The 21,192-nt window shown below is 35.3% G+C and overlaps 1 protein-coding gene across 1 annotated transcript in view; it reads right to left on the bottom strand.

Moving 5' to 3' along the window:
- ANTXR2 (ANTXR cell adhesion molecule 2) overlaps positions 1-21,192 on the bottom strand; it is a 161,081-nt gene that overhangs the window by 65,840 nt on the left and 74,049 nt on the right. The window contains exons 13-14 of the mRNA XM_059922783.1: positions 3,989-4,033; positions 3,055-3,147 (exon numbers count right to left, since the gene is read on the bottom strand). Coding sequence (XP_059778766.1) covers positions 3,055-3,147; positions 3,989-4,033 — 138 coding nt within the window. The remainder of the gene's footprint in view (positions 1-3,054; positions 3,148-3,988; positions 4,034-21,192) is intronic.

Here is a 21,192-nt window from a genome sequence, read left to right as displayed (position 1 = left end):
GTGGGATCTTCCCAGACCAGGGCTCGAACCCATGTCCCCTGCACTGGCAGGCAGATTCTCAACCACTGCGCCACCAGGGAAGCCCAGGCACGGTTTTAAAGCAAGTTATGTTTTCTATTTTTCCTCTCCAAGTTTAAATTAGTTGATGTTTGAAAAAGTCTAAAGGCACTTAATTCCTAGTTTATTTTTTCTTTGTTTTTTTTGGCCTCACTGTGTGGCATATGGGATCCTAGTTCCCTGACCAGGGATTGAACCTGTGCCCCTTATAGTGGAAGCATGAAATCTTAACCACTGTACCGCCAGGGAAGTCCCTCAGTTTATTTTTTATTGTGTATTTTTACGTATCGTGTTTCCCCTTTGTGAAGCCCACATTTACTTTCTCATTTTTTTCTTCATTCTCATTCCCATTTCCATTTCATTGATGGAGTACTACATAAAATGTAGCCAAAATTATCCATGGCTAAAATGGACTCTGATTTATTAAAAGTGGGTGAGTCCTTCTCATAAATTTTCTTCAGCTAAAAAGCTAGGGCAATATAATTTCACATTAATTAAGCGTCAATAACTAAAACACAAATAAATAAATTTCAATTAAATTTGAATTAAATTAAATTTTATATTTTAAGTAAAAGAGTCAATAACTCTTAAAATGTGAAATGTGAGTTACTCAAGAATGTTCATGGGCCCTTGGCTTTCTTGACCATATTCCAATAATATGCCTTTTAACTCAGAACCCATTCAGTAGCTCATGCATAAACTTTTCTTTTCTGTAGAAAGAGATCTTAATCTTTGGAACATGGAATATTGGAGTAACAAAAATCTGCCACAATTCCTCGTGTTTTTAGCAAGAACTAATATATCTGAATCTCATTGTCATGTGGTATTTTATATGTGTGGATTTCAAAATGGAATTAAGTTTATTATTCTGAATATAAATTAGTACATGCTCACTGTCAAATAAGTTGGGAACAAACAGGGAAATATATAACACAAATTGAAAATCACTCCATTCAGAGAATGCTACTAACATGTTGTGCTATTTCCTGTCAAACCCTTTTCCCCTTGCATACATCTTTTTATACACACATTTTGGAACGAGACTAAATAAACTAAAAATAAGCTATAACAGATTATATCTGGATATTCACATGTAACGATTTTATTTACAATTGTATTTTTATATACGTAGGGACATCCAATCCACACTCTCCCTAACCTCTCCAGTCCTAGAATGACACAACAAAGGCAAATGAAAGGAAAATGACCTTCCTTCCATGTCAAGCAACAAGAGCTAGCCTCGCCATGTTCTCTTGTACTGCTTGATATTCCCAATTACCCACCTGCAAACACAGAAGCAATATTTTCTCCAAAAGACAAATGTAGTAAGTTCGAGCACCTGCCTTTTCCATGGCTTATTGGCAATGAGGTACCTGTCTCAGAAGATATTTCAGCAATAAAGTGGCAAGCTCTTAGGAAAATGTGCATTATTTTAAGATCTAATGTGGTCAAGAAAATGAGAATCACTATCAGATGACTTAACCACTTTAGTAATGACAGTCATTTAAGTAAGTCTGGGCTTCTTTTGAAGAGTACTGAAATTTATGCTGAAAATGGGAAATTCTCCTCGGGAATCTGAATTTTATTGAAATATATAAAAAGAGAAAATTGTGGGACTTCCCTGGTGGTCCAGTGGTTAAGACTCCACGCTTCCACTGCAGGGGACACGGGTTTGATCCCTGGCGCCGGGGAACTAAGATCCTGCATGCCACATGGCACAATAAAAAAATTAAAAAAAAAAAAAAAGAAAGAAAAGAAAATTGCAACAGTTGTGAGGTTGTTAATTAGCTTATTGATTTTTTTAAATTAATTAATTTATTTATTTATTTTTGGGTGTGTTGGGTCTTCGTTTCTGTGCGAGGGCCTTCTCTAGTTGCGGCAAGCGGGGGCCACTCTTCATCACGGTGCGCGGGCCTCTCACTGTCGTGGCCTCTTGTTGCGGAGCACAGGCTCCAGACGTGCAGGCTCAGTAGCTGTGGCTCACGGGCCCATTTGCTCCGCGGCATGTGGGATCTTCCCAGACCAGGGCTCGAACCCATGTGCCCTGCATTGGCAGGCAGATTCTCAACCACTGTGCCACCAGGGAAGCCCAGCTTATTGATTTTTGCTGGCAGTAATGGGACAAAGCAGATATGACAGTAGGAGATGTGCAAAGATTGCAAAACACATAAAAACTCTTTCTTATCAAGAAATAAAATTAAAGAATAACTAATAAGAAAGAAATGCCAGGGTCTGTGTTTAATAATAAAGTCACCATATCATGAGAAAATTCCTCCAATTTCTCCTCCGGGAGGGATGTTGGCCTATCTATGCTGTTGTTAAGGGCTCAGTGCTGACAGTGCTTGCTTATTATTAATTAATCCATCACTTTGAAAAATATTTCTGTGGTGGTAAGAAGACCTCATTTCATCTTCAAGATATAATATTTAAGTTCAATTATAGTCCACATGTTTTGCCAGTCTAAAAATTTAAGTCTATAAATGATATTTAATATTAATTTTGATTATTCATAAGTGGTAACCAAAACCTGTAAAAAAAAAAAAAAGCCTTAAATGTATTTCCTCTACATTTGTGATAGGGTCTTATCCATGATATTGAATATTTTAATATTTTTCTCCTCAAATAGTACGTAACTATTGGATCTTTTCAAAGACAAGCATTGTTGCAACTTTAAGTAGCTGGCTTCTTCAAAGTTGATGTTCTCCGTAGTAATTTTTTCCAAAATACTAAAAAAAAACCCTAATTTTGCTTTGCCCTTTAGAATTCAGACATCTTATCAATGTAGTTCTTTGACTAATGAAGTCAGTTCTTCTTGAATAGTTCTGAAATGGCTAGGATTATTCCATAGAAAAAAATTGTCCAAAAAAGACCTAGTGTTAAGTAAAAATGGATGATATTAGGATACTGAGTTGTGAAAAGTACAGTTTCCATGGCTTGATAGTTCTAAAAATACATATTCTAGATTAGCAGCTTCTAATTTTTTTTTAAGATACCAACCTCCATTCTTTTAATTCCTCCAACCCCTCGACCACCATAATAAGAAGCATCCACGGTTGGCCATTTCTTGGTAGGCAGAGGTTCTTCTTCCTCCTATGTGGATACAAGTTTTTAAAACTGAGTTTAATTGATTTCTTAAAATATTGCTTAGTCAGAACCAACTCACATTTAAATATTTTTCCGAATAATGACACTGATATGGAAGAAATATAGCAAAAATTACATATAGCACATGTGGATGTACTTATGCTTATGTGCATAAATTTCAAGTGAGGGTCTACAGAATATGAGGACTCCTTCCATTCCACAATTTGAGGAATCTACCTTATTTCACTAGGCTACCAGAAGTTGCTCCTTAACTATGAGCATCATTTGGTTTTTCCAGATTTATTCATCACTTCATAGTTAAGAAGATAAAACATTAAAATTAGGACTGCATTTCAATGATCATTTAAAGCCTCCATGTATGTGTAAATTTAAACTCTGTGAAATTTGTACTGAAAAGATAGGTAGTTGAGAAGCTTTGAAAATGCACAACACCATATTTTCTGTTGTTAACACAATTTTGGCTAACAGAGTAATGTAAAAGTAATAATCATTTTGAAGAAAGTAATAATATCCTTAAACTGCCAGCTTGGATCTTCCAACTTTTTGTAAATAAGACAAGTGACAGCAGAACTATTGATATATTGCTATAAAAAGTAAATTAAATCTCTATGTACTATTGATCCTGATGGCTAGTCTATGTTTATCAACGTGTGAAGGTCCCGTTCCTCTAGCACATGAAAGAAATCATGAGAAGACAAAATATAACTGATTTTCATAATTTCAAAAGTCAATACATAGGTATCACAGTTATCTAATAACAATGTAATTGATCAAATTAGGGATAATATCTAAATACACCCACATCACTTATTAGGCACTCATTTACCTCTTTTGGTGCAGAGGGTGGTGGTGGAGGAGGATCCTTGATAACCTGTACCAAAAAAAAAAACAAAACCAAAAAAACAATCAAATGCAGAAACTTCAGTGTCACAGGGAGGAGACAGAAAGGATGTATAAAAATAATTAGATTAGTAAAATACTGTTGTGGCACCAAAGATGTCTCAGATGAACCTAGCCTCCCAAAACATATGCCCCCATTTTGAACCTGGGCTTGTTTGTAACTAGCTTTGGACTAACTAGCAACTACTAGGTTTTTTTTGACTAACTAGCTAGCTAACTAGCACATTCATTCATTTTATCTTTATGATATAGATATAGCTTCAGTTTTCAGGTAAATAACAAGAGCAAAAATTGTCAAATACCTTTCACTAAGTGGCTCTTCTAATGCAAACATTTTTCACTGGGTTACAGTATGTCCCCTCAAATGGAGTAGGAATTTACTAAGTCTTCCTGCTTTGATTCACTGACTTTTTCACAAATTGACAATACAAAGTTAGCTTGCTTTGGATGCGATAATAGAGAAATTAACATACTCTCTTTCCCCACCTTTTAACCTAGAAACAAATCAACCTCTTAGCCAAGAGTCCTTTCCTGTGAATCATTACTCAATATATTATTTCATGAAATTTGATGTGGTTAATTCTTTATGTGAGAGGAATACAGACTGAGATCAAATTTAAATGACCTTTACTGGTATTGGGGTATCTGGACTTTCATACCATCATGATAGAAAATTACTGACCAAGTGCCAGTAGTGTCTGATAATTCAAGTACACATCCAAGTCTCTATACTAAGAAGAAAAACTGTTTGAAAATATAACTGCTTCACTTCATCTAAGGTCAAATGTTTCAATTATGTTATTAAATTTTTAAAATTTTAAAACAATAGTAGCTCTGAAAATGAATATCATCAAAGAATTATTACTACTGTTCAGGTATATTCCTATTATCATGAATATGTTTTTTAAAGACTGCATATATTTTAAAGATATATACTGAAACATTTCTAGATTAAATGATATAATTCTGATATTTCATCAAAATAATTTGGGGTGGGGAAGTAAAGAGGTTATATATGAAATAAATTCAGCTATAAATTGAGAATCATTGAAACTAAGTAGACATGGGAGATTCATTATTTCACTTTGTCTCTTTGTATATGTTTGAAATTTTCCATAATGAAAGTTTTTTTTGTTGTTACTGATAATGTTTAGAGAATTGACTCATAATTTTCTTCATATACATTACTTTCATCATCAAATTTTAGTTTAGATCTAAATCTCAGGAAAAAAATGCAAACAGTAACTACAATTACATAGATATAACTGGACAGTAATTTAATCTGAATGAATCTTGAACTAACTCATTGTAGCATTCAAACTTTTGAATGCTACAAGAAATGCTGTTACTTCTATTTAACCCTTCTGTTTAATTCAATTTTGTCTTATCAATAAACATAAAATCCCAGTTCTTTTTACTGATATTGAAGGATAGAAATCTGTGAAGTTTTACATTTAGCCCAGAAACAAATGTCAGGAGAGGATAAAGATTTAAAATAATACTATGGTAAAATAAAATAAAGGTTATCAAGCTACAGGTGCATTTCCTTTATAAAAGGAAGCACTCATATTATCAACCTGCACGTCCAAAATCAATCAATGAAAATCAGATCTATCAATATTTCACAGTCAACAAGGTCAAAACCAACCTAATAAGCTTCATTTAAGAGCCAACTCTTCTTCCTATCTTCCTTGTTTCTTTCAAGTAAATCACTCTTTCCTTAAAGTTGCAGCCTTAAAATTTTCTCATAATCTATAATTTATTCTCACTTCTAAATGACTTCACCAAATCATTTACCATGTTCAAAAGATTCTTTGAAATATTCTTCTCTCTCTCTCCCTCCCGTTCCCTCTTCTATCTTTTCCTCTTTTCTTCCCCCCCACCATGAATTCCCCCAATCCTCTCAAAGCAGATCAGATTACCTTAATATGTACAGATGCCTATTTGTTCTCCCCTAGCATTGGTCACAATTGATAATTTTATCTAATTCCAAAACACTGTAACTTCTAAGAGGATGGATTTTATGTCTGCTTTGTTCCTCACTGTATTCCCAGTACTTAGTAGAGTGTCTAGCACAAAGGAAGGAAAGAAGGGAAGTTAGGAAGAGAGAAAAAGGAAGAAAGTGGGAAAGAGAAAAAAAAGATAGAGGAAGGGATAAAGGGAGAGGAGGAGGAAGGAAGGAAGATCACGGGAAGAAGGAAGGATTCTTTGCATTCCATTCCTACTATCACTACCTAAAATCATGAACTCAAGATCTCTGGACCTTAAAAATATCTAGTACAATATTTTTCAACTTCTCCAATACACATCCAACCAAAATTTCATTATTCTGAAAAATTCCCAGCTAGCTGTTGTCCAACTATGTTTGAATTCCTGCAATAAAGAGTAATTCACAACTTCACAAAGCAATTTATTCCTTTGGCAAGGAACTCACATCATTTGAAAAATTTTCCCCCAAAAGAAGCCAAAGCCTCCTTCTCCGTAGTTTCCACCCTTTAGTCCTGATCCTAGAGTGTGGAAACACATGCATACACACAACTATTTTTAATTCCAGAAAAGAGCAGTTCCTATTTTTGAATACTTGGATAATAACCATATATCTATTGAACTTACATATCTGGAAGCTAAACATCACAACCATTTTTTGCATAACGGTCTGAGTTATTGGGTCATCTTGGTCAGTTTCTTCAGTATGTATTCATTTGAACAATATCTCAAAGTGTGGTTTCCAGAACTGATAAATAGCATTTTAAGTGTGGCTGATCCATTATAATTAAATGTGTGGTGCTCAGGCAAAACAGATGCACCCCAGCAATCCTCACTTTGATTCTATGCATTTTAACTAATAACATATTGATAACATTGATTGATAGTCTATAATTACCATAGCTTTATTTTGGCATCCATGTCTACATGTTTTTTTGTTTTTTTTTGTCTACATGTTTTATTTGTAGCTAAATTAGACCTCTAGCTCGTTCCTCTATCTCTAACTCATCCTTCATTCTAACCTATGTAGCCAGGTCACTATTCTTCTAACAGAAGTTCAACTGATCGTTTCTCTAGTCAAAATGGATCAAAGGTTCCAGTGGCCACAACTGAACTCGAGGAATTACCGAATTTTGGGAAGAAGCTTACCACTCAGTTTTGCAAACTACCATAAAGTGCTCTCCAGAGTTCTCTCACTAGAAAAAGCCCAAGGTACATCCTTCATTCCACTAAGTCTGAGTATAATGTACCCGAACTCATTTTCATTTCCTTGTGAGGATTTCAAATTTACTCTGCTTATTACGTGTACATCTTGTACTGATATATAAACTTCTGAGGACTTAAACAGTATCCCCAACCCTGTTCTATGTTATATCTCCTAAGAATTACTGAACATCCCCCTCCATAACACTGCCTTTTTCATGTCATATTTATCATGCTGATTATCCTGCATAGCATCAAGTTTTAGCATTAATATGGGTAAACTGAGTCTCAATTTAAAATCCTCATATGACCACTGGTGACAAACTCGCAGCACGATAATGAGAGGCATCTTTGCCTTCTTTATCAGAGACTCTTTATCTGTTATCATAAGCCACAACCTGGAAAATGCAAACTCCTTTTTCAGTACATCTACATGAGCCACCTCTTGAACTGTCATTGTTCAAATGCCTCAGCACGGTATAGTTCGACCCTAACACCCTATGTATAAACATCCCTGCACGTGTACATCTAACTCCAGGCTGACTGAAGATCCCTTTGCTACCCCCCAAAACATGACCATTTCCATATTAATTCCCATCCAGTCATTACAGAGTAGTCTACCAACTTTTTATTGCTTTACCTAGAAGCTTTAAAACTTCTAACAATATATGTGCTGCACAGTTGAACAATTCATGCTTCATCAGTTTGGGTTTATATATTTATTTTGGAATTTTTCAATTACCCCTCAAAACTGTAGATTTCTTAGGGGCAATATCATTTCTCCCTCTTTGAAAATATCACAGCACTTAATAAAGTGCTCTGCAAACAACAGATACTAAAAATATGATTGAAAGTGAGCTGAAGAAACTAGCTGAGAATGTTTGCAAAGGCTCATAGCCAACCTCTAAATTTATAAGAAAAATACGGAGGGGGAAAAAAAAAGATATAAATGATAACCAATAGAGAAAGATTTCCATGAAACTAAAATATTGCTAGTTCCAAAGAAAATGAAGTATCAAATTTCTCTTTCAACCAGTAAAGTCAGAGAGCTAATGAACTCAAAGACAGACGGGAAAATATAAGACCATGCTAAGTTTCTTCATTTGGGAAATAAATTTGATTCACTGTAGGTCCTTTCCAAAATGAAAATTCTAAGAGAATGATAAAACAAAATACATATCACAATATTTCCACCAAGTCTTTTTCTTCCATGCCTTTACATAATTAAGTAGGCCATATGTCTACATACATTTGTCTTCACCTTATTCCAGAAAAGAACTTTAGGGTTTGTTTTTCCAATAATGTGTAATTAATCTTATGTATGACTAAATGCATTGCTTATTATAAATTTAAATCAATTTTGAAATCCTGGCAAGTATATTTTCTACATTGTTAACAATGAAAACAAAACCCTTAATACTCTACATAAATCAAATTTTGACCTAGTAGATTAAGAGATACCACCACCACAACAACAAATAACAGCACTTTCAGAAACTGAAGCAGAGCAAAGGCTCATCTGTGTGCTATTAATACTATTAACAATAATGACATTTATTGGTGCTGCCATATGCCACGCACTCTTATATTTTTCTCATTTTCATAGTAATCCTATGCAGTTACTATGCTTATTTTAAATACAAGGAGAGGGAGGCCTGAATTCAGTAACTTGTCCAAGGATACACAAAGAGAAAACATTAGAATTAGTATTTAAACTGGTCCATCTTCCTTGAAACTCTGGGTTCAACTTCCTCTGCCACATGACATCCTTTTAAAATAAGGATTGGATTGCAAAGGGAAAGGGTGCAGGAGAAAAGGCTTAAGATGTGTTGAGAGTTTATTACTTGCTGGGATGCATGCATGGATGGATGGTTAGATAGATGGATGGATGGATAGATAGATAGATGGATAGATGGATATAGACAGATATAGATCAATATTTATGGTAACTGTGTGAGATAGATGTTATCTTCCCCATTTTATAAGGATATAACATATTCATTCATATGCCCACCATCATTGCCCTAGAAATGTTGGAAGAGGAAATAAGTTTTTTGTGTGTGTGTGATGTTTCAAAATGCTCCCTCTCTCCAGTCTACCACACAGCTTCATAAGTAACAAAGGAGAGTGAAAATAATCTGAAGCCATTCAGCCCCAAAGCCAAAAATGGCAAAAGTCTGTGTCCACTGATATTTCTACATTTCAGTAAAATTAGTGCAGGAGAAAAGGAAACCTGACTGTTGGTCCAAATACATTAAAAATAACAGTCATGAGAATCCCATTCTTGTATTAAATAGTGCAAGAATACATTCATCTTTGAAAAGGATGTATTCATAAGCACCATATTTTATGAGAATTTGCAGATTTTAAAAGGCATAATATTGCCTAGTTGCCAGGATTTTTTCCACTTAGCATCCTTCAGCTCGGTATTGAAGATTTTGGAAAACACTTTCACCACTTTGTGAACCATATGCAGACTTTGATTCTTCTCCAAGTTTTTTTTTTCATTTGTTATTATCATCATCAGGGAGGATTACATCTCATCTACTTAGCTGTTAGAATGAAGATTTCAGTTTGGAGGAGAGCCGATTTCTTAAAGAAAAAAAAAGTTAGCTGCTTCAGGCAACAGTCCTTTTGATCTGCTCATTAACACTTTTCAAATGTTCGAGTGATGTGGGCATTCTTTGAGCTAGAAAATGTCAGTACAGGAGCCTGCAGCCAGCTTGATGCAATCATATGTTCCAATATTCAGAAAAGAGTGAAAAGAACTGTCAACAGTGAACTGCCTTGGATTAAAAAAAAAAAAGATACTGTATAACGACTGTAGATCAAGTAGTATTTCAGAACCAATTCTTGCCAGTGACAGAAACAAATGCCCAATTTATCAGCAATGTCATCTAAGTGCCTAAGAGCCCACAGACTTAGACAAATCATTCTTAGTGTTTACAAAAACTTGTTTAAAATACATGTGGGATTTCCTTTCATTCTTCCCTTTCTTTTTGATAAAATCAGAGAACAAGTGTAGCGACTTTCCTCTCATGAATACAAAGTTCTCTGACATAAGTATTTGGGAAGCCCTTTTCTGAATCCCGCAAAGTTAGGTGCTTTCAACATCCAGACCAAGATATAGTCGAGGTTCTCTCACCTCCCTTTCCTTTCCTCCTTGACAGACTCATCAATGTTCAAAGAGTCTGCTTTGAACAAATAAATAGCTACTTGGAAGTCTGGACAATAAATACAATTTTAAAGGCCAAATGAGGACTAGGAAGAAAAGTGTGAGAGTATATACTCCCGGAGTTAAGTAAAGGTGCTGCTGTCAAAGCAAATAAACTAAGACCAGGAAGGGTTTGATACCGTGTTTTGTAAATGATGCTCTGTTGGAAAACATCACCATGGAAGCAATAAGTACTAACATCACACTATTTCAACGAGGCAACCAAACATAAATCATTTTAATTAATGGTGCAAGGAAGGCATATTAAAAATTTAAATTACTTCTGTTTTATTGTGCATTCTAAAAAAAAAATCAGGCTGCTCTCAAAGTAACTCAATAAAGGCATCAAGAGCCCTCCTCAACAATAAAAAACAAGTGCAATGTAGAAGCGTTATTACTATTTAGAAAGAACAGCACAGCTGTTGCTGGCTAAGAAAATGACTCCATAGAGCTCCAGTGAGATATATCCTCATCACGAAAGCTCAACTTACTTATAAGCAAATTGGGCTTTAAAAAGATAACTTTTTTAAATGTTTTTTTTAAAATTAAGATTTATGAGATCTTTCTGTAACGTCTTAAATGCACTAAGGAAAAATGAGCTTGCAATTTTCCCTTGCGGATGGAGAACTTTGGCCAAGGTAGATATTCAGATATTTATTTGCAGCTGGATAACACACTCTAATTGACAACACTCCAGAAAGCCTTTGTTTGCCACCTCATTAGCCTTACATCTGTAATTCTGGAGAATGTCTGGTTACTCCAAATGATGCAACTATAGGACTGTCAGTTCTGCCATCCTGATAGTAAAACAGATCTGCCATAAACTCAACATACATTCTAAGCTAACAATGATGAAAAGAGTTGTATTTTCTGATATCTCACTCATGATTCAGTACATGATTTTTTTAACCTCTCCTACCCCCTTTTTTAATTTAAGGGAAAAGGAAGGATGCTGCTGATGTTTGTTATAGAAAAGCGGTTGTAAAGGATGGATGTGAGGATACTCAATGAGCAGGATACAGACTCGTAAACAGATGGTGAGAAATAACTTCACGCAAAAATGAAAACTTTCCCCCTTATGGAATACTTTGCAAACTCAACATACTCTGTAATTCACTAATGGTACCACCTAAAATTCCAGCTTTGCATAAGGGTTCTGTTATTATTATTATTATTATTATTATTATTATTATTATTATCACCAGATAAAGTTCTCCAAATATCATTGGTTTAGATCCTATTTGTCATGGAAAACCTAGGTACACAGAGGACACAATTCTGCAACATTTTAAATGATATCATCTCTCTCCTTTATCCTTGAAAATACTCATTAAAATGAACTGAAAGATTGAAAATTTTAAAATAGTCTCATATTAAAAGCATCGTTGGTGGCCAGATATTCTATTGCAGGGGGTTTTCTCTAACCTTTTTTATTCTATGTCCCTCTTTGGCAATCTGGTGAACCTATGAACCTCTTCCGAGAATAAATAAGCTAAATTAAAATACACAGGATTAAAAGGAATCCAATTGTATTGAAATATAACTGTAAAAATCTATTTTTAAAAACAAGAAACCAAATCTGTGATACAGAAATACTATGTGCTTTATTAATTCATTAAATTATGAAATATAATAGTAGGTCTAGGAACTATTATAATTTTTTGAAGTATAATTGACTTACAGTAGTATATTAGTTTCAGGTGTACAGCACAGTGATTCAATATTTTTATACCATACACACTTATAACAATATTATAGACTATTTTATCTGTGCTGTACATTACATCCCCATGAATAATTTATTTTATAACTTGTAGTTTGAACCTCTTAATCCCCTTCCCCTATTTCACACATCACCCCCGCTCTCCCCTCTGGCAACGACTAGTTTGTTCTCTGTATCTATGTCTGTTTCTGTTTTGCTATAGTTGTTCCTTTGTTTTTAGGTTGCACATATAAGTGAAAACATACGGTATTTGTCTTCGTCTGTCATAATCTTGAAGTAGTGATATGTATCTGAATATGAATGGGATTGTTCTGGCCTCTTACAGCAAATAACAAGCACCCTGAGAAAGCTGACCATGGAGCTTTGCTGTCAATAGGTTTTAATAACATATATACCTTGGATACTTCTGAAAATTAGAAACCTGTCTCTTCAACAAATCCCTGGTCACTCTGAAACAGTGAGTAAATTCTACTCAGTATATAAAGCATTGCATATTTACTTTACAGTTACCCAAAACAAAACAGAATGGTAATTCTAATTTTAAAGAATGCACATTGGTTTTAATTGCCGTGGAACCATCTACCATCTTAAAACCTCTTGTTGTGGAACCATCTCCCATCTTACAATCTCTTGTACTTCATAAACAGTTTTTGTAATGAGTTGATCTAGAAACATATTACATGTGAATTCCTCAAATCAAGAGCCCTGAGCAGTGATTCTCAACCCTGGCAATTATCAGAATCATTTAGGAAATCTATTAGTTTCTTAATGCAGCTATAACAAATTACCACCAACTTAGTGGTTTAAAACAACAGAAATTTATTTTCTTACAGTTCTGGATGCCAGGAGTCCAAACACAGTCTTACAAAGCTAAAATCAGGTGGTAGAAGAGCTGATTGTTTCTTCAGGAGCCAGAGGAGTATCTGCTCCTTGCCCCTCCCAGCTTCTGCTGACTGTCAGCATTCCCTGCCTAGAAGCTGCATCACTTCAGTCTCTGCCTCCATGGTCACTCTGCCTTTTCCCCTTCTGTGGTCTTATCTCCTCTGCCTCCCTCCTATAATGGCACTTGTGATGGCATTTAGAGCCATCTAGGTCATCCTAGATAATCTCCCTATTTCAAGATCCTTAATTTAATCATATCTGCAAAGTCCCTTTTGCCATGTAAGATAACATTCACGGTTTCCAGGAATTAAGACCTGGATATATTTAGGGATCATTATTGAGCCTATCAGAGGGCCTTTCCTAAACCATACTGATCCCTGGAGATGTCTCACCCAACCACCCTTTCCCCCCAGAGACAGGCACTACCAACGGCAATCTGACAGCTACTACTCTGACAGCCTTCCAGTTATTAGGAACAGAAAAAAACCTGAGAACCACTGCTTAAGATATAAGTAACACTGTCATCTCTGAGTCATTAATTAAATATCTGTGAACTTTTAATCTCTGAACAATGAATGGTTAAATTATTTCATTAGATATTTTTTAAAAATATGAAATGATTGAATGAAGAATGTGTGACAGACATTGGTGCCTCTGATCAGGGCTTATTTTCCAGTATTTCTATCTTTTTTTTTTTAACATCTTTATTGGAGTATAATTGCTTTACAATGGTGTGTTAGTTTCTGCTTTATAACAAAGTGAATCAGTTATACATATACATATGTCCCCATATCTCTTCCCTCTTGCATCTCCCTCCAGTATTTCTATCTTGATAAGAGCTCCTGAGCATATGATTCCCGAGGAGGTGATTGCTGACATAATCTAAATGTGCCTGAAAACAGACATTTTAAGCTGTTTAATCACATTTTAGTTGAAAGACTAAATATTTGGCCCTAGCACTTAAAATACAATCAAACCAAAGAAATTTGTAAAACACCAAGCTTAAATAAATACATTTCATTTCCCATGAAAAAGTAATATTACTGATAATGATAAAGTACAGAATGATCCCTAATAATTTAATGCTGCTAAAAATTGTTAAACTACAGAAATATAGATCAGTGGAACAGGATTGAAAGCCCAGAGATAAATCCAAGCACCTATGGTCAACTAATCTATGACAAAGGAGGCAAGGATATACAATGGAGAAAAGACAGTCTCTTCAATAAGTGGTGCTGGGAAAACTGGACAGCTACATGTAAAAGAATGAAATTAGAACACTCCCTAACACCATACACAAAAATAAACTCAAAATGGATTAAAGACCTAAATGTAAGGCCAGACACTATAAAACTCTTAGAGGAAAACATAGGAAGAACACTCTTTGACATAAATCACAGCAAGATCTTTTTTGATCCACCTCCTAGAGTAATGGAAATAAAAACAAAAATAAACAAATGGGACCTAATGAAAGTTCAAAGCTTTTGCACAGCAAAGGAAACCATAAACAAGACGAAAAGACAACACTCAGAATAGGAGAAAATATTTGCAAACGAATCAACGGACAAAAGATTAACCTCCAAAATATATAAACAGCTCATGCAGCTCAATATTAAAAAAACAAATAACCCAATACAAAAATGGGTGGAAGACCTAAATAGACATTTCTCCAAAGAAGACATACAGATGGCCAAGTGGAACATGAAAAGCTGCTCAACATCACTAATCATTAGAGAAATGCAAATCAAAACTACAATGAGGTATCACCTCACACCAGTCAGCATGGCCATCATCAAAAAATCTACAAAAAAAAGAAAAAAAAAGAAATGAAAGAGGAGACATCAACACAGATTCCACAGATATTAACATTGTAATAAAAGAATACTATAAACAATGCCTACAAATTTGATAACCCAGATTAAATGGATCAATTCTTTGACAGATGCAATGTGCCAAAACTCACGCAGGAAGAAGTAGGTGATCTGAATAGGCTGATGTTAAAAAAAAAATCTACAAACAACAAATGTTCGAGTGGGTGTGGACAAAAGGGAACCCTCTTGCACTGTTGGTGGGAATGTAAATTGATACAGCCGCTATGGAGAACAGTATGGAGGCTCCTTAAAAAACTAAAAGTAGAATTACCATATGACCCAGCAATCCCACTACTGGGCATATACCCAGAGAAAACCATAATTCAAAAAGACACATGCACCCCAATGTTCATTGCAGCACTATTTACAAAAGCCAGGTCATGGAAGCAACCTAAATGCCCATCGACAGATGAATGGATGAAGAAGATGTGGTACATATATACAATGGGATATTACTCAGCCATAAAAGGGAACAAAATTGGGTTGTTTGTAAAGATGTGGATGGACTTAGAGACTGTCATACAGAGTGAAGTAAGTCAGAAAGAGAAAAACAAATATCGTATATTAATGCGTATATGTGAAATCTAGAAAAATGGTACAGATGAACCTGTTTGCAAGTCAAAATAGAGAAACAGACATAGAGAACAAACATATGGACACCAAGGTGGGAAAGGTGGGGTGGGATGAATTGGGATATTGGGATTAACAGATATACACTAAGTAATATGTATAAAATAGATAACTAATGAGAACCTGCTGTATAGCACAGGGAACTCCACTTGGCTGTACAGTAGAAACTAACACAACATTGTAAAACAACTATACCCCAATTTAAAAAAAATTTTTTAACTAACCACATGCTAATAACAACACTGCAGAAATATATTCTCTAATCATAATCAGATAAATATCCTGCAACCGTACCATAACACCTTTTGGTACACTCAAGAGCTTTATTTTCACAAGGTTATGGTCTCCTTTTCCCCTTCTTTTCACATCACCTCCTCATTTTTCTCTAGCTCACTTAGCTTCCTTGTTATACTCCAACTCTCTACATTCTGTTAGAGGTACTTGCTCAGGCCATATTTCTTTTTTAATACAAATTTTAAAGGTTACACTCCATTTAAAGTTATTACAAAATAATGGCTATAATCCTTATGTTGTGTAATACATCCTTGTAGCCTATCTTACACCCAGTAGTTTGTACCTCCCACTCCCCAACCCCTATATTGCTCCTCTCTCCTCCCCACTGCCATATCTAATGTGCACTATCTGTCACTGGCTTTGCATTTCAATTGCTGATGGAACTCAGATGGATAAGACTTAATCCCCACCAGGACCAGACCTCAGCACCACATATAGCAAGCAAAGCTTCTTTCAGGGGATTACAGTGATCAAATCTTTCCAGTGGCTTCTCCTCATCCCTAGGGTGAGTTCAAACTTCCTCAAAGACATAGGAGGTCCTCCTTAATGGGGTTCACGCCTGGATCCTAAACCATCTTTCACCACTCCCTTTCCCTGGCTCACTTGGCCTCAGCCTAGGACTTCCCAAAGCATGCCCAAATAACTTGTAATTCCACACACACTTCATGTGAAAAGTCCCTCATCAACTGCCAAAATCTTATTCATTATTTAAAACTCAGTTTGGAGTCAGTAGCTCCATCCGGTTTCCCTGAAACAATCCCTCAACTCTGGCAAATCCCTCCTCCTTCGTGTTCTTTACACATGTTGCTATTGGGGTGCCCATAACCCTCCATTCACACTTTGCCCACTATTCTGTGTTTCATATTAAAATGTGAGTTTCCATATCATATGATAGTCATTTCTGGACCCCCAGTTCCAAGCCAGGACTGGCACATATTAGATTGCTAAGGGCTGAATGCAGAATTTACCTCTACCTTCTCCCTGCTTTTTTTTTTTTTAATTTTATTTTAATTATTTTTTTATATGGCAGGTTCTTATTAGTTGTGTATTTTATACATATTAGTGTATATATGTCAGTCTCAATCTCCCAATTCATCACACCATCACCACCGCACCTCTCCCCACCTTTCCACCCTTAGTGTCCATACGTCTGTTCTCTACATCTGTGTCTCTATTTCTGCCTTGCAAACTGGTTCATCTGTACTATTTTTCTAGATTCCACACATATGCATTAATATACAATATTTGTTTTTCTCTTTCTGACTTAACTTCACTCTGTATGACAGTCTCTACAAATGACCCAATTTTGTTCCTTTTTATGGTGGAGTAATGTTCCATTGTATATATGTACCAAATCTTCCTATCCATTTGTCTGTCGATGGGCATTTAGGCTGCTTCCATTACCTGGTTATTTTAAATAGTGCTGCAATGAACATTGGGGTGCATGTGTCTTTTTAAATTATGGTTTTCTCTGGGTATATGCCCAGTAGTGGGATTGCTGGGTCATACGGTAATTCTATTTTTAGTTTTTTAAGGAACCTCCATACTGTTCTCCATAATGGTGTATCAATTTACATTCCCACCAACAGTGCAAGAGGGTTCCCTTTTCTCCACACCCTCTCCAGCATTTGTTGTTTGTAGACTTTCTGATGAGGCCCATTCTAACTGGTGTGAGGTGATACCTCATTGTAGTTTTGATTTTCACTTCTCTAATAATTAGTGATGTTGAGCAGCTTTGCATATGCCTCTTGGCCATCTGTATGTATTCTTTAGAGAGATGTCTATTTAGGTCTTCTGCCAATTTTTTAATTGGGTTGTTTTCTTTTTTTAATATTGAGCTGTATGAGCTGCTTGTATATTTTGGAGATTAATCCTTTGTCCATTGAGTTGTTTGCAAATATTTCCTCCCCTTCTGAGGGTTGTCTTTTCATCTTGGTTATAGTTTCCTTTGCTGTGCAGAAGCTTTGAAGTTTCATTAGGTCCCATTTGTTTATTTTTTATTTTATTTCCATTACTCTAGGAGGTGGGTCAAAAAAGATCTTGCTGTGATTTATGTCAAAGAGTGTTCTTCCTGTGTTTTCCTCTAAGAGTTTTATAGTGTCTGGTCTTACATTTAGGTCTTTAATCCATTTTGAGTTTATTTTTGTGTACGGTGATAAGGAGTGTTCTAATTTCATTCTTTTATATGAGGCTTTCCAGTTTTCCCAGCACAACTTATTGAAGAGACTGTCTTTTCTCCAATGTATATCCTTGCCTCCTTTGTCATAGATTAGTTGACCATAGGTGCGTGGGTTTATCTCTGGGCTTTCTATCCTGTTCCATTGATCTATATTTCTGTTTTTGTGCCAGTATCATACTGTCTTGATTACTATAGCTTTGTAATATAGTCTGAAGTCAGGGAGTCTGATTCCTCCACCTCCATTTTTTACCCTCAAAATTGCTTTGGCTATTCGGGGTCTTTTGTGTCTCCATACACATTTTAAGATTTTTTGTTCTGGTTCTGCAAAAAAAAATGCCATTGGCAATTTGATACGGATTGCATTGAATCTGTAGATTACTTTGGGTAGAATAGTCATTTTCACAATATTGATTCTTCCAATCCAAGAATATGGTATATCTCTCCATCTGTTTGCATCATTTTGATTTCTTTCAACAGTGTCTTACAGTTTTCTGAGCACAGGTCTGTTACCTCCTTAGGTAGGTTTATTCCTAGGTATTTTATTCTTTTTGTTGCAATGGTGACTGGGATTGTTTCCTTAATTTCTCTTTCTGATCTTTCATTGTTAATGTTTAGGAATGCAAGAGATTTCTGTGCATTAATTTTGTCTCCTGCAACTTTACCAAATTCATTGATTAGCTCTAGTAGCTTTCTGGTGGCATCTTTAGGATTATCTATGTATAGTATCATGTCATCGGCAATCAGTGACAGTTTTAGTTCTTTTCCAATTTGTATTCCTTTTATTTCTGTTTCTTCTCTGATTGCCGTCACCAGGACTTCCAAAACTATGTTGAATACTAGTGGCGAGAGTGGACATCCTTATCTTGGTCCTGATCTTAGAGGAAATACTTTCAGAGTTTGCTGTGGGTTTGCTGTATATGGCCTTTATTATGTTGAGCTAGGTTCCCTCTATGCCCACTTTCTGGAGAGTTTTTATCATAAATGGGTGTTGAATTTTGTCAAAAGCTTTTTCAGCATCTACTGAGATGATCATATGTTTTTCATTCTTCAATTTGTTAATATGGTGTATCACACTGATTGATTTGGGTATATTGAAGAATCCTTGCATCCCTAGGATAAATCCCACTTGATCATGGTGTATGACCCTTTTAATGTGCTGTTGGATTCTGTTTGCTAGTATTTTGTTGAGGATTTTTGCATCTATATTCATCAGTGATATTGGTCTGTAATTTTCTTTTTTTGTAATATCTTTGTCTGATTTTGGAATCAGGGTGATGGTAGCCTTGTAGAATGAGTTTGGGAGTGCTCCTTCCTCTGCAATTTTTTGTAAGAGTTTGAGAAGGATGGTTATTAGCTCTTCTCTAAATGTCTGATAGAATTCACCTGTGAAGCCATCTGGTCCTGGACTTTTGTTTGTTGGAAGATTTTTAATAACAGTTTCAATTTCATAACTTGTGATTGGTCTGTTCCTATTTTCTATTTCTTCCTGGTTCAGTCTTGGAAGGTTATACCTTTCTAATAATTTGTCCATTTCTTCCAGAAATGGACAATTGGCATTTTACTGGCATAGAGTTGTTTGTAGTAGTCTGTTAGGATGATTTGTATCTCTGCAGTGTCTGTTGTAACTTCTCCTTTTTCATTTCTAATTTTATTGATTTGAGTCCTCTCCCTCTTTTTCTTGATGAGTCCGGCTAAAGGTTTATCAATTTTGTTTATCTTCTCAAAGAACCAGTTTTTAGTTTTATTGATCTTTTCTATTGTTTTCTTTGTTTCTATTTCATTTATTTCTGCTCTGATCTTTCTGATTTCTTTCCTTCTACTAACTTTGGGTTTCATTTGTTCTTCTTTCTCTAGTTCCTTTTGGTGTAAGGTTATATTTTTTTGAGATTTTTCTTGTTTCTTGAGGTAGGATTGTATTGCTATAAACTTCCCTCGTAGAACTGCTTTTGCTGCATCCCACAGGTTTTGGATCATCGTGTTTTCATTGTCATTTGTTTCTAGGTATTTTTTTATTTCCTCTTTGATTTCTTCAGTGATCTCTTGGTTATTTAGTAACGTACTGTTTAGCCTCCGTGTGTTTGTGTTTTTTACTTTGTGTTCCCTGTAATTGATTTCTAATCATATAGCATTGTGGTCGGAAATGACGCTTGATATGATTTTAATTTCCTTAAATTTACTGAGGCTTGATTTGTGACTCAAGATTTGATCTATCCTGGAGAATGTTCCATGAGCACTTGAAAAGAAAGTGTAATTTGCTGTTTTCGGATGGAATGTCCTATAGATATCAATTAAATCTATCTGTTCTATTGTGTCATTTAAAGCTTGTGTTTCCTTATTAATTTTCAGTCTGGATGATCTGTCCATCAGTGTAAGTGAGGTGATAAAGTCCCCCACTATTACTGTGTTTCTGTCGATTTCCTCTTTTATAGCTGTTAGCATTTGCCTTATGTATTGTGGTGCTCCTATGTTGGGTGCACATAGATGTATAATTGTTATATCTTCTTCTTGGATTCATCCATTGATCTTTACGTAGTATCCTTCCTTGTCTCTTTCTTTATTTTAAAGTCTAGTTTTTCTGATATGAGTATTGCTACTCCAGCTTTCTTTTGATTTCCATTTTCAGGGAATATCTTTTTCCATCCCCTCATTTTCAGTCTGTATGTGTCCCTAGGTCTCAAGTGGGTCTCTTGTAAACAGCATATATTTGAGTCTTGTTTTTGTATCCATTCAGCGAGCCTGTGTCTTTTGGTTGGAGCATTTAATTCATTCACATTTAAGGTAATTATTGATACGTATGTTCCTATTACCATTTTCTTAAGTTTTTGGGTTTGTTTTTGTAGGTCCTTTTCTCCTCTTGTGTTTCCCACTTAGAGAAGTTCCTTTAGCATTTGTTGTAGAGCTGGTTTGGTGGTGCTGAATTCTCTTAGCTTTTGCTTGTCTGTAAAGCTTTTGATTTCTCCGTCGAATCTGAATGAGATCCTTGCAGGTTAGAGTAATCTTGGTTGTAGGTTCTTCACTTTCATCACTTTAAATATATCATGGCACTCCATTCTGGCTTGTAGAGTTACTGCTGAGAAATCAGCTGTTAACCTTATGGGAGTTCCCTTGTATGTTATTTGTTGTTTTTCCCTTGCTGCTTTCAATAATT

The sequence above is a fragment of the Balaenoptera ricei genome, chromosome 5 (genome assembly GCF_028023285.1).
Source record: "Balaenoptera ricei isolate mBalRic1 chromosome 5, mBalRic1.hap2, whole genome shotgun sequence".
Lineage (NCBI taxonomy): Eukaryota > Metazoa > Chordata > Mammalia > Artiodactyla > Balaenopteridae > Balaenoptera > Balaenoptera ricei.
The sequence above is the reverse complement of the archived record's forward strand: the minus strand, read 5'-3'. Positions and strand labels throughout refer to the sequence as shown.